General features: G+C 41.2%; 1 protein-coding gene across 2 annotated transcripts in view; it reads right to left on the bottom strand.

The window, feature by feature from the left end:
* Positions 1-16,407, bottom strand: part of ECPAS (Ecm29 proteasome adaptor and scaffold) — a 67,035-nt gene that overhangs the window by 45,503 nt on the left and 5,125 nt on the right. For both annotated transcript variants that reach the window (XM_054053434.1, XM_054053435.1), the window contains exons 2-6: positions 11,485-11,615; positions 5,568-5,684; positions 3,888-4,006; positions 2,590-2,742; positions 372-540 (exon numbers count right to left, since the gene is read on the bottom strand). In XM_054053434.1, the coding sequence (XP_053909409.1) occupies positions 372-540; positions 2,590-2,742; positions 3,888-4,006; positions 5,568-5,684; positions 11,485-11,615 (689 nt within the window). The remainder of the gene's footprint in view (positions 1-371; positions 541-2,589; positions 2,743-3,887; positions 4,007-5,567; positions 5,685-11,484; positions 11,616-16,407) is intronic.

Here is a 16,407-nt window from a genome sequence, read left to right as displayed (position 1 = left end):
AGCAGTCACCTGTGGCTAAGTATCACCATTACAATTACAGAAGCGCTGCTACTTTTCTGCTGAAAAGCAGTGTTTCATGAACATAAGACAGTTCTGCAACCTTACTACCTTCAGGTGAAAAATGCAGGAGTAGGCTGCAGTCATTGTTTTTTCCTAAACAGCTCTGAAAATTGCTGGCACCTCCACCACACCTCATCGCTGCAAAGTTCCTCAAAGCATCACATGAAGTCCCTCAATAAACCCCTTCAGGGCAACTAAAGACCTCGTCGAAATTAGTTATATATTTTCCACCCAAGTCTTCTGTTTCTGTCTGTAGCTGTCCCTGTTACCACTTCCAGTTCACCGAGGAGTGCACCCAAAGGTGCAAGTACCTGTTCTAGCTGCTCTGGTGTCCATGGGCTATCTCCAATTATCCTTTTGGCTGCATAAAAGCTCATCCCTGGAGGCGGCTGAGGGATTCCAGGACCTCCCACGCTACTCGATGAAGAGCCCTGGGCTGAGGGCACATTTTGTCGACTCTGAGATTCATTCAACACGAACCTAAGCAGGCAAGAAAGGAGTTTCATTAGAGGCTCTGCCAGCAGAATTAGACACCAGAATTGAGGAATAAACGGAAACCGCCCAACTTCATGTATACTTCTTTAATTAATCCAATGACTCTGATGTATGACAAAAATTTATTCAGTTGAGACTCAGCTAACAGCAAGCCTAGCATATTCTGCAAGAGCTGTAGCCATCTCATTACAACTGTTTGAAAACAAACCTCAAGGAAAGGAAGGACCAGCATTTCTGAGAAGAGTTATCTCAGGTTATGAACTAAGAAAGAATGACCTTTTTTGTATTAGAAATACAGAATACTCAGAGTACTCAGTACTACATTCAAAAATTGTACTAAAAGCTTTAACAACATTTGTACAATTTCTAAGAAAAACATAAAACCTAATAAGGAAATAATGATGCATATGCAATGAAGTGGCAGGAAACAATTCTTGATACAAAAAATAAATAAGGTAATGTCTTGGAAAACGGCAGTTTCAGTGCTGGGCAGAAAAGGAAAGCAAAAAACATAAAGGTTATGTTTATGAATCTTAATCTTTCTGGAGACTGGCTAGTCTAGCATCTCTGTACACATCGCCATCATTTGTTCTGCATTCAGCACAAAGGCAACAAAAGGAAGTGAACAGACTCAACAATAAAGGATAAACATTCTCCCCAAGTCTGATTTGTTAAAACTTCAAACCCTTGAACTTGATTATTAGCTTTAAGCCCTACAGCTAGGATTTCTGGTTGTTTTACTGCATGCAAACTGTCAAGGCTAATTCACAAGCAGGTAACAACAGAACATGTTATACCAGGTATAAATTAGCTGTAAACACCTGGAAACGGTCTCAGCATAGAGAGCAAGACCCTAAGAGATGGACATTCAGAGCCACAGGCTACCTGAGACACTCTCTGAGCACTTTCTGGAAAGGAAAGAAAGCCTCCACCCCTAGCTTCGCAGTCTTGCTGCATACTTAAAAAACTGTCATGCTCAGCCAGAGTACAAAAGCGCTGAAGGAAGCAAAGACTCATTGCAAAGCCCAAGGACTTCAAAGGTACAGCCACTGCAGTGTAGGGGTGAAGCTAAGAGCATAAACCTGGGCAAACTAGAGAGTGTGAGTTGTGAACTGAGGAGAAGGCCAGGCATTTTAAACTGTAAGCTGCAAGACTTTCACACTCAAATGACAAGGATGTGCTCCCCAAAACCTGTCACAGAACCATAGCCTTCAGTAACGCCAAATGGAGAAACATCACATGCTCACTATTTTAAAAGTCATTCCATTAAGTTAATAATCCACTTGGGTGAGCAAGATTTAGGTGCTCAGAAAAATCCTACAGAGATTAATGAATTGTCAGAAAAAAAAAGAAACGTTCTACTGTTAAAATTATTTCTATTTTCTTTCAGAGAAAGAGCTCCCCTAGCAATAGAAGGACAGTAAAAAAGTTAGCGGAAAACACATTTTGAGAAAGCATCGATTTTACACACTAGAAGATTCCTAGCAACCAGTGATCAGTAAATTCCAAGTTGCTCTGTAAATCATTCTTGCTTTCAGAAACAGTGCTCACAAGACATGTCATTACAGTTAAAATATTTTTTCATCAGAAGACAGATCAAAGACAAATATTATTAAAGCTTCAATTCTGGAAAGCACAAGTTTGCAGAGATTATGCTAGCTTATGACCGTAGAGGAGTAAGCCTTAAAACTCAACTGCAGGAAGATGAGCAGATTTTGATCTGGCTCCTTTTTCAAAGCTTGGATTATCTAACACATAGATCGTGTGTCTTATAGCCTTACTTTGATCCCCAAACAGGCCAAGGACAGAACAGCATACTACCTAATTAAGGTAGAAATTAGATGTTTTGTGAAATAAGGAAGGTTTTGATTGCATTCTTAAAATTAGGATCTGCTTTGTATGCTACTGAAACATCTAATTGGCTTCATTTGGGCTAGGAAATAATATTTTAAGTGAATTTCCAAGCATGCAGTTTGTAATATCTCACACATAAAGAACAGATAAATTCTAGAGAAAACTGGTACTAACTCTTACCCATAAGGCATAAGAAGAACATCCAACATAAAGTCCAAAAGCAGCTGTACAGTCTTTGGTTTTTCAGCAAGATTAAACGGAGAAGCTGCTGCTTTCAGTGGTTCAGCAGGGTATTTCATGTGAAAAAGGGTTGGTATTAGAAGATGCATTAGGCTGAAAAACAATTATATTTACTGCAAACATTTTTAAAAAAACACTTTTTTATTCTTAACATCCAAGATAGAAACTTTTAACAACAAACCCAGTCCTTAATAGCAAAAAAACCAAACCTCTTATCACAAGTTAAACCGATTCACAATCCAGTGGCTTCTACTTGCCACCCAATGTACTTAAAAATGGAAGCCAGCAGATAAATTTGGATTTGTGCCTCAAATAGAACATATATGTCTGTGTGCATGCACACACACGTCTGGAGAGATAAAAGTCACAGCCTTTGTCCAGACTTTTAATGTTTCATAATTATGCCACAAAATGCATTCTAGGACTGTCTCATCCATAAGACATTTAAAGTCTTAAGTTAGAGTCTTCCTAGAGTAGAAGTTGATCAACACTCTTCAGCTTCACCAAAAAACGCAGACAGACAATTATATCGATTATACACCAGTACAAACAGATTGCCCAAAGCTCTCTTCTTATTTTTCAGACAGGGCAAAAATATGGTCCCAGAGAGGACATGAAGAGAAGATTTTAGTGTGTGCTCTTTCTGTAAGGCAGTATTTAAAATACCTTTTATGTAGTCACAGTGATTCAGAGTGAATGAAGATACTTTTTTAATGCCATTTTCTAGTGACAGCATGAGAGAAACCCATTTCATCAATAAGAAGCAGGTCCGTAATTACCAGTTAGTACACAGCAGTTCAATTTCAGTCCTTTTTTATTTACTACAAATCAGTGTTTCAAGTGAGTAGGAATTCTGGTTATCTAAGAATTTAGAGCGGCAAACTGAGACATTTACTGCTGTTCATGTCGCTGGAGAGAGGATGTTTTACTGAAAGTCTGGCCTTAAGCTGGAAATCAGAGTTTGATGAAGATGGATGGGGGATATGGACAGGCATATCCATTACAACATGGGTCTGTTATCATGCAGGGAGTCTGCTGCTGCAGATCTTGTATGTTATTACAACATTATTCACAAATTCTTTGTACCACCCAAACTACTGAACTGTTTATCCAGATTGCACAAACCAAGAAAATCCTTTGCATCATCAAGTAAAAAAAAAAAATTCTTTCAACAACTGATACAAATTATTTTACCAAGTGATACCAACATAATTCACTGCAAGAATAAGTAATTATACCTGTCTTGCTGTGGTTGAGGTTTCCCTTCCATTGCAGTGAGAAGAGTTGGAGCCAATTCACATTGTTTTTCCACAGGAAGACGGGGGTATCCCATCTTAACATAAATTATGGTAAAATTCTAAAGGAGTAGAAAAAGCACATAGTATTGGAAGAGTGCAAAAGAAATATCTGTTCTTTAAATCTTTCCTGTATGTTGTGTTATCTATTAGCGTACTGGAAACAACATAAGTTTTGAACAACCAATGTCTTTATTCTAAGGCTCGTCACACTAACAGCTACTAAGGGGGAGGATTCTCAACCAGCTATATAAAGAAGGACTCTCAGTCCTTAGGGAAAGGGTTTTCTAAGTAGGTCTTGCTGAGTCTCCACTTCAAAAGGATGAAAACAACAATTCAAAAAACCCTGTCTAGCTTCTCTTAATCACCTCCAACTTCACCAACAGCAGCTTTGCCTGACCAACAGCTTCAACAAAAACAAATTTCACGTTCTCTGTTACCTATTTCTGAAATCAAATAGAAATTAATATTGAATAAATACAAAATCAGCAACATAGGCAAGATTTCTCTTGAAAATGCGTTGCTAAACCATCATAAAAGCCACAAATGCAATCCAAGCGGAGGTCAGTGATACAACAGCTCAGCAGAGCAACACTGAATACTTGACTAACTGTTATCATGTCCATCCAAATTCAGCCAAGAATGGTAGAGGTAAGGGTTATGTGTTCAATACCCTGACTGAAAGAAGTGTTGAAGTAAGAAACATTACACTTCTTTGTAGATGGCACTTGTTAAAGTTTTATGAAGCCTCATGGCACAAAACAACATATATCACTCAGATACATGAATGAAAACAGATTTTTTTATACGTCCAGCAAAAAGTACAGTTTATGTCAAGTTTGTCTTCAAACAAGATAGTTCTTTTACTGCTCTACAGAACACATGCACTCGATAAGCCCTCAGCATTTCTAAAAGGTGAACTCAAGATAATGCTACTTGCTTAAAGACAATCTGAGATTACTTCCGCGTTACTGCTGTTTGAAGTCTAAATATTTCTGCACCAGTTTATAAAATGCTGTATTTTCCATATATGCTACATATGACTGAATAGACAAAACAGAAGGAAGGCAAGTTTCCCTCTGATTTTATCACTTTTCTTCATGATGGTGATTTGCAACAAATCTACCACAAGTTTTTAAACTACACAGAAAGAAACTGTCTATAAAATAAGTTTATTTTAAATCTTTTCTTCTCACCTAAGTTCTTGACCCTAAAAAACTCATAATAATACAGGTTCTTACATGTTCAGAGAGATATACATGTTTTAAGTAAGATCCTGATCCTACAGAGATCAGTTTAAGAATTGGCAGGTAATTGTAAAATGGAGCTTCTAGCAGTAAACAGACCCTCCACAATACAAGCAATGACAATTCATGCATTCATGAAATATCACGCATAATTATCAGTAATCTGAACAGAATTGATAGTGTAGCTGCTTCATGAAATTAAGTTTCACCCACACCAGACTACAAAGTTCAATTTAAAAAAATGTCTTAAAATATCAACCTCATGGCAGTAACATACTTGCTAGGAAAAATGACAGAGCTAAACACAGGAGCTTCGAAGAATCTTCTGCTTGTTACAAGTAAATCAGCAGGTATTCACAGAAAAGCAGATACTTACAGTGACAAAAGACACTGCAGAAGGATCTTGATATTGAACTAGCAATGTCTCTACTGGAAGCTGAATTTTTGGACGACTTTTGATACGCTTATTCAGATGAACCAGCAGCTCCATGACCTGACAGGAAGAAAACAAAGAGTGAAAGAACCACCATTAATCTTACTACTGCTACCACACATCACCTGTAATCCACTAGGTAGACCTATTTTAAACAAACCAGGCCTGAGCTTCCTGATTATTCAATCTATAAGAAAACAACAAACATCATTTATTTTATTATCTTGAAACCACTCCAAAACACCTCGGGTCACTGTTAAGACAAACACAAAAAAAGCACCAGACCACACCACAACTGATAACCTCTATCAACAGAAATGTCAGGAAGAAAAGATTACTGACAATGAGCAGTTCTTTCTAGACAGTTGGTTATTATCCCTCCAAATAGAGCCAGGTTTGGAAATCTGCATTGCTGCTAAATACTACACTGCTTTCTTATGGCTAAAGAGGAATTCCAACTCATGACACAGAACAAAAAACAGTGAAAAAAAAATCCCACCCATAAAAAAAGTTATCAAATAAGTTTACAAAAAACTATGTCTGGAGTGGAATAAGACAGAACTGAAATTCTTCAAGCAAGAGGAAAAGCCAACAGGAGCCCCTTGAACGTCAGGTGGGAGCATGTGCAGCCCTGCCCTGGTCAGAGCAAGCCCTGACCAGTGACAACAATAGGGCCAGGTGGCAGCTCTGGGGGAAACAGCTCTGGGGGAAACAGCCCTGGGCTCCCGTGGACAGCAAGCTAGACAGTGGCCAGAGGGCATTGAAACAAGAGAGGTGAGGTGCCAAGTGGAACCTTCTCATTACAAGGACTCTCAGGTAGTGGAGCAGGGGCCCAGAGAGTTTTGCAGTCCCTATCCTCAAGGGTTTTTTAAGAGCCATCTTCATAAAACTTTCAGCATTCTGTTCTGAACTTTTAATGGACTGTTTCAAGGAGGATGTTGGTCTGGAGACCTTCTGAGGTTCCCTCTAAGCTGAATTATCCCATGATCCTACAGCCTCATGAATAAGTTTCTTAGCATAGCATCAGCAAAGTACCGTTTGTAAATGCACTAAATGAGATACCATAACTGAACAGAGGAACTTGAAAAACTACAGATTGTCACTGAAGTCTTAACCACACCCCTGCTGACCTGCACGTGAGCTAAGAGGTCATCTTTGCACCCACTCCATGACTAGGTATCAAACAAAATAACGTCCAGATATAATCCAGAGAAACCGCATAGCTGACTACAAGCACATGATTGATACCAGACCTAATGTGATGAACTAAGTAACGCTGACAGCTATCAAATTTTGCTGTTGTGAAACAGCAGTCGCAAACTCCTATTATTTTAGGGAGGGGAAAAAAAAACTGTCTGTACATAGGTTTTTTTTGTGAAGGAAGGGAAACACACATACATGACAGCAAGAGAGAAACTTGTTCATATTACTCATGGTGCCTAGTGTAAAAAGATGTGGCTGGATTTGGGGACATGTGAGGCTTTTTCTACTGTCCTGCTTCTCTGGCTATTGATATCAAATCAGTGCACTAAGGATCTCATCCAGCTATACTCATCTGACCTGAATTGTATGCAATTCGAAAGATGTCTGCTCCTTGTGTTTTCACTGGCTTCGCACGGGCTGCACAAAGTGACATAGTATCCACCCTGGCGAAATGCTGCCAAGGTATCAATACGTCTCAGATTTGAACCAGCAGAGTGAATTCACCCTGTATCATTCCTTTGTGGAACACTGCTAGGCTAACTAGTTCAACAGAAAACATCCTAAGGTTGACTTTAACTCATCTGTCAAACTGTGGCCTGAAGAGTGATTATCTTTTCAGATTAAATGGATTAAGAAGGTATAGGCATCACAAGCTTACCCACATATCTAGACTACATCCTAGATCTGAAAACGTGTAAGGAAAAAGAGATCAAATTACTGATGAGACAGTGTAGTATAACACAGAAAGAATTGCTCTGTCTCAGCATCACACCTAACCTCAAGATCTCATCACCCAGACAACTGCACATGCACTGCAGCGCAGAACAGCACAGGTTTGCAGGGTCCACCCCAATAATGGATACAGCTACCACACAAAAAAACTGCCAGGAGCTGAACTTGCCCAAACAAGTGCACGGTTTGGGTGGGAAAATAAGGGCAGAGCTAGTGAAATGAGCCTATTAGCAAGGTATGACCCTCCTGAGCATAGAGGGACGAAGCAAAGGTGAGGTTTGGAGAACGTTCTCCCACCAGACTGAACATCAGACTGACAGGACGCCACAGTGGCGTGGGGGTAGGTAGGTAGTGCGCCAGCCAGCCTGCCTTCCATTTCCTCTTCGGATGCATGCCTCATAACCAAATAAACAGTGGCACATGATCTCGTTTGAGTCTTAATTCTGTGTCCGAGTATCCGAGCTAAATATACCCCTATCTTTACAGCATGTATCAGACAGCAACATTGACCTGTCAGTCACAAAATTAAGGGCAGGGATAAGACCAACAAAGCAGTATGTTAACGCAGAAAGAAGAAAAATGGAATTTCTATTTCCTCTTTCCATTCTAGCAGTACAAACTTGAGGAGAAAGTTAGCCTGAAGAGCAGCAGTAAAAGTAGAATGTACTCAATCCTTCAGGTGAACTAAATGAACCACAGATGCTCCTAAAGCTGTGTGAAAGGAAGCCCTTGAACAACTGTACTGATCTACACTTCAGCAGCACATTGGCAACATACAGATGCTCTTTTCTGCTCATGTACCTATACCAGCAAAAGCTACACTGTCAATTCAATTAAAATGGTAGAAGTGTTCAAACCACAATTAACTATGCTGGCACACTGTTGCTGTTTATTTTTTTAATCACTACAACAATTGCAAGAGAGTTACATGACATAGGATGGCAGAGTTTTATCACTGGCTTTAGTGAGTCACTAGGTAAATAAAGGGAATCATGAATTGTTAGGCTGGAAAAGACCTTTGAGATCACCAACTTCAAACGTACCCGTCTACTGCTAAATCATGTCCCCAAGTACTTCATCTTTTAAACACTTCCAGGGATGGTGAATCAACTACCTCCCCGGACAGCCTGTGCCAGTGCTCGATAACCCCTTCTGTGAAGAAATTTTTCCTAATGTCCAACCTAAACTTCCCCTGGCGGAGCTTGAGGCCATTCCCTCTTGTCCTGTCATCTGTCACTTGGGAGAAAAGACCAACACTCCCCTCTCCAAAACCTCCTTTCAGGGAGTGGTAGAGAACAATAAGGTCTTCCCTCAGTCTCCTCCAGGCTAAAAAACCCCAGTTCCCTCAGCCGTTCTTCTTTCCAATCTATTTGATCTACTTCATTAGCCTTTATAAGATTAGTTTTCCAATCACCTAAGTGCTCATGCAAAAAAACATAGATTTTTGTTTTACCTACATTGCCTTAACACTATTTTGAGGCTGGAATTGAACAACAGCCACATTCTTTGTTGGCAACCAGGCAAAATTAGCACTGGAAAGCTAGGTATTTGTGTTAAAAAGTCATTAGCATTTGAAAATAAATCAGACTTCTTAAGACATTTTCCTGCCACATTAACTGCAAAGTAAGAGCAAGTAGAAGACTGAAAATCTGAGTTCTGCTGTAAGTAACAGAAAAAGGCAATGTGGACATCGAACAGATTTACCTGCAGATTTCAAACTCAACAGCAAATCTTTATTGATGTTCATTAGAATGCAAACCTAAAAGTCTCTCCCTTCTCTCTGTTTCACTGGTAAATTATTTTGCTATGTCAAAAATACCAAACAAAAAAAATGAACACATACAGAACCTTGTAGTTACATTCTGAATTTATTATGAAAACAGAATACTGAATCAACTTCTCCTCACTCATACACCAAGAGGAGAATCCACAATAATTTCCTGACTGCAATGGATTTGACAAAATCCCAAGAAGTATAGGGAAGTGCTTATAATATTATTGTCATCTTGTATAGATAAAAATCTATAGTTTAAACACATAGAAGGAAGAAGAAGAAATGAGTTTTATTATTCATTCTAACACAGGAACTACAATATGCTGTGGAATACCATGCAATTTTGAGAGGCATCTTAAATTTTAACTTCCAAAGAAGCAGCCCTCCCTTTCATGAATCCCACAACACTCAAAAACAACCCAAAAAAGAATTCCAGTTTATGGAAAAAATATCCTATACAAACACCCTAAGAAATTTCACAAGATATTTGGATGCTTTTCTTTACAGTTTCAAGGGCACATAATAAGAAAGTATTCAGAAAACCCAGCATCAGAGTTGGAGTATCTGTCCTTCAGCATAGTGGAAAGGCTTCATATCTATGGATCCACTTTCACCTGATCACTGCTGGGACCACATTTTGTGCAGAACTTTCAGAAAAAAAGCGGCATTCTAGTTGCTTGCAGGTCTTGAAATCTACTAATAAATTCAGCAAAAGCATGATCATTTCCATATTTCTCTGAGACAAAAGAAGGATTATAAAAAGCTTCTTCTCCATTACTACTCCCCAACAGTCCATTCACACTCTGCTCTGAAAGGTTCTGTTCTGCCTCTTATCACCAGTCAGCTCCTTCTGGTGAACAGCTGCAGGGACAAGAATTCATCCTTTGCTTTCTGATCCAGCTGCTCAAATCTCTTACATTCAGCTGCTGCTGTCCCATTTGCCTCTTCTGGCCACATCCTCCTGGCAGAACAGGAAACACAAGCAGGTGTCCCTGTGCCTGAATTCAGACCACGTCAGACCTCTTCTACTGTTAACACTACACTCAGAGATCCCCTCATGCTATCCCACAACTGCTGCGGCACAAGACTTGCGCAACAACAAGGCCTGGAATAAAAAAATGTGCTAGGAAACAGAATTTGGCTCCCTGCTACAGAAGGCAGCTGTATCACTGAATTCCTTCATGTTCATATTAAAATTCGATCTCCACGCTGTTTGGTCCTTGCCTGGTCACAGGAATAGGAGGAATGACTAGTACATGGTGTCAGGGAACCAGGGCCAGTCCCAACAACCCAGCTGAGAGGATGCTGCCGTAGCTCCACTCCCCCAGGTCCAACCAGGTGAGGCACACATTCATCCCTGGGCTTCAGCTCTAGAGACTCACACTTGCTCCTCTTCAAGTCACCTGGGTCCATCCCTTTCCCCCGCCATTGGTTCCTCCACTAAACATCCCATTAGAAGGCTTGTGCAACCTCAAAACGCTCTTCCCCTGCATCCCACTGCATCCACTACCTCTTACTATCTCACAGAACAAAAGGTGTTCTGGCATTGACTCATCTTAACGGGTCTTACACCTGGAGAGTGAGGCTAAGGCTTTCCTAAGACAGCCCCAGGAGGAACCGGGGCAGAAAGCCCCCTCCTCTGAGTCCTAAACTTGGACTCCTGCCTGCCATGGTGCCTCCGTGTTCCACTAGGCTTGCGGAGATGGGCCTCTGATGGGCTGGTGGCACCTATGATGGAGCAGTGAGTAGCTGGGTCAGCGAGTCACATAGGTTTCTGCACTTGCTATTGTGTCTGTGTGCTCCTTCTCTGGTGTGCAGAGGAGCTTTTATCCTATAATTCAGTACAGGGAACTGAATTGTCCAGGTATGTACTAAATCCCACCTTCAAAACTGTTTTGCCCTTGTTTCTATGCCTGTAACTAGGCAAGGACTGAGCAGTTTTGGAGATGGGATTTAATAGCTACTTTAATGAATTCTGTGATAAAGCTGCCTTCTGTACCAGTGAATTGAATTCCTTCAGGTAGGCATCAAATTCCATCTTCCAAACTGTTTGGTCCTTGTTTCTGTTCCTGTGGTTAAACAAGTGAATGACATCAGTAAGTCTTCACGCACCAAATCCATCTTTACTGTAATAGTAAATTGCACTCCTACCTTTTTACGAACTCCTTCCTGTGTGCTGGAGAGTTTGAGGAGCACAGGGGGTAGGAATTTGGAAATAATATTCTGTAACTGCTCGTCTGTTTCTGCATGGCCAAGACGCAAAAACACACGTTCAAGTTGATCTGCAGTTGGGGAAAAAAAAAAAAGGTATAAAGGAACTAGTTGAAACTCAAAATTGCTGTAGCAAGAAAACAACATTTTCTGAACAACCCCTAATAGGCTTGTAAGAAATGCTGCACACAATTAGTAACATACTTCCATCCCAGCAGCACTCGGCACAAACCCATCTTCTATTTTTCACACTAACTGAGCGGAAAGCAGCCTGATAACTTCCAGTAACAGCAGGGAGACCACAGCCTGATAACTTCACAATTGCAGGGAGACCACTCCTATCAACGACAGAAGCAGTCAAGATTTCCTTTGATTCACACTGTGTTTCAGACAGAGGCTAGAACATCTCCAAAGACGGAATGGTACATTAGGATCTTCAAGTCATTCCCAGCTCTTTCAGCTATGACAGCATAGGTGTGCTGCTGTGGGTCAGCTAACTTTTTAAATTATGGTTGCTGTGACCTGCATTTAGACCATGATGTTCTGTACCTCCACTAGTTAATCAGAGGGAAAAAATCTGGCCAATTCTTGTTAGCATTCTTGCTAAGTCTAGTGTTCAGGTCATGCACAGGGACCCCCCATTGTTGTAGACTTCATGTCAACAGAACAAAAACACCAAGCACAGAGAACAGAACCCAAGATCATATACTGTTAATACTGCAGAAAGGAAAGAGTCTACGCAAAAACACAGGTTATAAGCTTGGGGCAAACCACACCACAGCTACTGTGGTACAAATAAACATCCTGCACATCTGGAAGCACAAGAAACAAGCTACAAAGAGAAACAAGTTCTTTGAAAGCTTGAGACTTCTGCTCAGGGCAAACGCGATACTCATTCATAGGACATCTCCACACAGGCTAAACTGTTCTGCCTAAGCCACTCTAGTCTTCCAGAAAATCTTTATAAAGTTGTAGAAATGTTGACTGAACCACTTATTTAATTATTGCAATTAGTTGATCCTTATTCCGAAAGACAGCATTACCATCAAAAGGAATAAGACTGCAAGTATGAAATACAGGACATATTGCTGTAACTTAAAACACAAAGGTCCTGCTATCACTCTATGAAGCTACTAGTGTTGTAACAAATTTGCCGTCCTTTCACCATTAGCTCTCCTCCCCAAACCCCGGAAGGAACACACACACAAAAATTTTAAACATCTGCAAAGAGACATAAGTTGCCACTCCTACAAGATCAAGAGAATAGGGGAGAGTGGAAGGGAAGCAATAAATGTTTTCCCAGTGAGCTAGCAGAAGATCACATCAAGGAAACAGATGAGACCAAAATATGCTCTCAGCAGCTCAAGCACGAGAACTGAGGTCCATGTGCCTCAACGAACAGAAGAGTCCCTATTTTAGCTGCCAGCATGCAGCTGCCCCACAGCTAAACTTGAAGTAAAGCAAAACCTGCCTGGCACAGCAGCATTCGCAATGGCCAGACCAAGAATAGTCCTTGTTCACAAGATCAGGAGCATCTTTTTCCCATGCTGCAGAACTACAGGCCAGATCCAAAGGCAGCAAGGAGACCTAAGGCTTTTGAAGGGCCTACAGGTCTTAAGATACCCTACAAGGAGGAAAGACTGAACTAAGGTGACCTGTTGCAAGCTGAGATTAGAGTGACATCAAGTAGAACACTCCTTCAGTAGAGGGGGATCACTGAGCTGGCTGTAAAGGACTACAGAGGCAAAAAAGAAAAAAACACTGGTACAAGGTAAAGACTGAGGTGAATGGATACGGTTGGAACTGAACAAAAAGGATGTTCAACCACAAATACTGCTCTACCCAGCAAACCTCTCATAACATAGCTGCAGAAGCTGTTACTGTCCCGTTTTTTAAACCAGTGCTATCAGTGTTATCCCTTCACTAAGAGACCTCACAGCATGATCCCTTGTCTGCCAGCTGAAGATTACACATAAACATAACAATTACAACATTTTATTTTCTGCTGAGCAGTATGACAGGCAGCTGAGAAGACAGAGGACTATGAAATTTTACCATCTGGGAAATTACAAACTGAAACTGGAGCACCTACAACGCAAACTGACTTGGAGTCAATTTCTTGCTTCAGACTGATTTCATGGAACAATCAGACTGCCAGCTAGTCAAAGCCTTCGTAACACGTATCTCTCATTACAATTAACTTTTTTAAAATCCTAACAATTTCTTTCTCTCTTCACCTTCCTCTTCACGTCATATTCCCCACCCTGTCTCAAATGATCCCCCCACTCCAGCACCTCCAGGGTGCCTCAGGACCACATCACCCCTAGGGGACTGTTGAGGCCATGCCAAGCAGCTGAAATAACTCAAACCATGAATGAAATCATCAAATCTTTCCCCTCACACCTGGGAAACTCCAGGAGATTGCTGCAGGTCCACCATCCTCAAGCAAGCTGGCTGAGGAATGTCCCTCTCCTGATTCTAGATGGGAACAGGGTAATTTTCTGGTTTTGGCAGGGAAGGAGTTCATTTTCACAAGAAGCTGCGTATCACCACAGCCTCGACAGATGACCGAAACTGGCCTAATGGATATTCAATACCATGACATCATGCTAAGGATATATAAGGAGGTACCTAGCCAGCAGACAGGGCGATATGGTGATAAGGCTTGTGGCATGGCTGGTGTAATCCCATTTTGGTTTTGCAGTGTGGTTTTAGGTGCCCCATTGGAGAGCATGGCACAGCACTCCGTATCGGAAGCAAGCTGAACACCAATTTTCAGGCAGTGAGTGACTTACATTGTATATCACTTGTTTTGTAAATTATTTTACTGTTATTATTGTTCATGTATTTCTCTCTCTTTGCTACTCTGATAAACTGTTCTTATCTCAGCCCACGAGTTTTACATTTTTCATAATCTTCCTTCTAGCCCTATCCTGGAATGGGGAGGGAGGAGACAGGGACTGCCTGCCTCTTTGTTGCCTGGTGGACTCCACATGGTTCTTTGTTTCACCAGCTGCTGGGTTAAACCAGGACACTCCCAGTAACACGTTCCTTCATCTGACAACAGATCAGATTCAAGCGTAAGGAAAGACAAGTGAAGTTATTTGTAAGCCATTTCTTGTAGCCACTGGACTACTGTGCTCCTATTGAAAGGCATAGGCACCACCACACACGTGCCCATATGAAGTGCAGCAATGCATTGAGTTGCAAGCATCTACCCCATTTCCAGCTTCCTCCGCTATTCTGATGTCAGAAGCAGCAACCAGAACTGGAACAGTAACAGAGACCAGGAGAAAAAAAAAAAATCTACCTCCTTGTTTATGCAGAGAAACTTCTATTACTTTTCCCACAGTTCGGCCCTGATACCACCACCAGGTATCCTCCCTTTCACCATATGCACGACAGGACTGCTGCAGTTAAGAAATTGATCAGGAGTTTGTCAGAGCGCTCTCCTGTGCTGCTAACGCACCCTGCATTCATAGAAGCAGGACAAGAAACCAGAGGGCTATAAACCCTCCCAAGTTCTGCATATCAACCATTTTCTCCCCAGTTTTTACTCTACTAACAATTAAGACCATCTCTCAAGCTGACAGCATTCATCATGGGGAAGCATAAACTCTGGAGATTTATAACACAACACAGGATGGCCCAGGAGAGGAGCAGAAGATGCAATATTCAGGATGGACGCTGTGTCCTGCCTCCATGCATGTGGAAACCTGATGGCTGGTATGGGGCAAGCTCCTTTCCCTCTCTGCCCCACTGTCTTCTCACAGGAGCTTTCCCCCAGGCTCTGTGTCCAGCCTGTGCTGGCAGGCAGGCTGCTGTGCACCAGATAAAAGAAGACAAAAGCATCGCTCTCAACTCATCTCACAGTTCACAAGTTTTTAAAAATGAAGACAGAACCTCATCCATGTAGTTTTACAGTCCCTACCGCAGACTGTAAAATTGCACAGTTGTCATTTTAGGAGGGACCACTGGATTATATACTAACAAAAGTAAGTCAAGCAATAGGTCTAGCTTGCTTTTCTAAATACTGGAGGAAAAAAAAAATGACACAAAGTGTTTTGAATAAGCCTTAGCACCAAAATTAACTACTACAGCAATCATAGCAGAATTTTACAGTAAGAGCAGTGAATTTTAATTAGAAAGCTTTAGACATCTCAGTCTTTACCTCTGATAGCCAACACTGAACTTAAAATGCAGTCCATGCAATGACACGCCTCCTATAATTCTCATTTTGGAAGCTGACTAATGCAGTTTGAAATAATTTTTCAAGTTTTCTCAGAACACTGGAAGGAAGAAGAGAGGGGTAATGCTTAGTAAAATACAGCTTTATCCCCACCTACAAAGCCACGACCTAAGAGATCTGCGATTTTACAAGGGCTTCTCTTTCCTCAATCACACATTAAACCTCATCTCAAATGTAGGGCTGTAATATTTCCTCGGTACTGTCTTGCACCTATGTTTATAGAATTACTTCCACAGTCAATCTACTGCAGTTCAACTCTGGTGAACACAGGGGTGGGGAATAACACGCTGTCAGAGGTAACGGACCTCTAATGCATTCCAGAGAATTTACAAAAAACAAAACAAACGCACACCAAATGATTGCCAGTTTTTATTTATACTGGTGTGAAAGTGAAAGGTGAAAAGGAGGAAAGAAAGGAGACTTCATTGGAAACACAACTGGAAAATCCTGTGTCCAGTCCTACAGGGCTCTACATAAACCACTCTGAGAAAAAACTTGCACGTCAGAAGCAATGGAAAGGCATAGGGCACTCAAGAGATCACTGTGCCGCTCCTAGATTCACGCCCCTGTGGAAAGCCCCTTGCTTTGCCAGGGAATGTTGGAAGGAAAAACCC

Source organism: Cuculus canorus, chromosome Z (genome assembly GCF_017976375.1).
Source record: "Cuculus canorus isolate bCucCan1 chromosome Z, bCucCan1.pri, whole genome shotgun sequence".
Lineage (NCBI taxonomy): Eukaryota > Metazoa > Chordata > Aves > Cuculiformes > Cuculidae > Cuculus > Cuculus canorus.
This window is presented reverse-complemented; position numbering and strand designations above follow the sequence as displayed.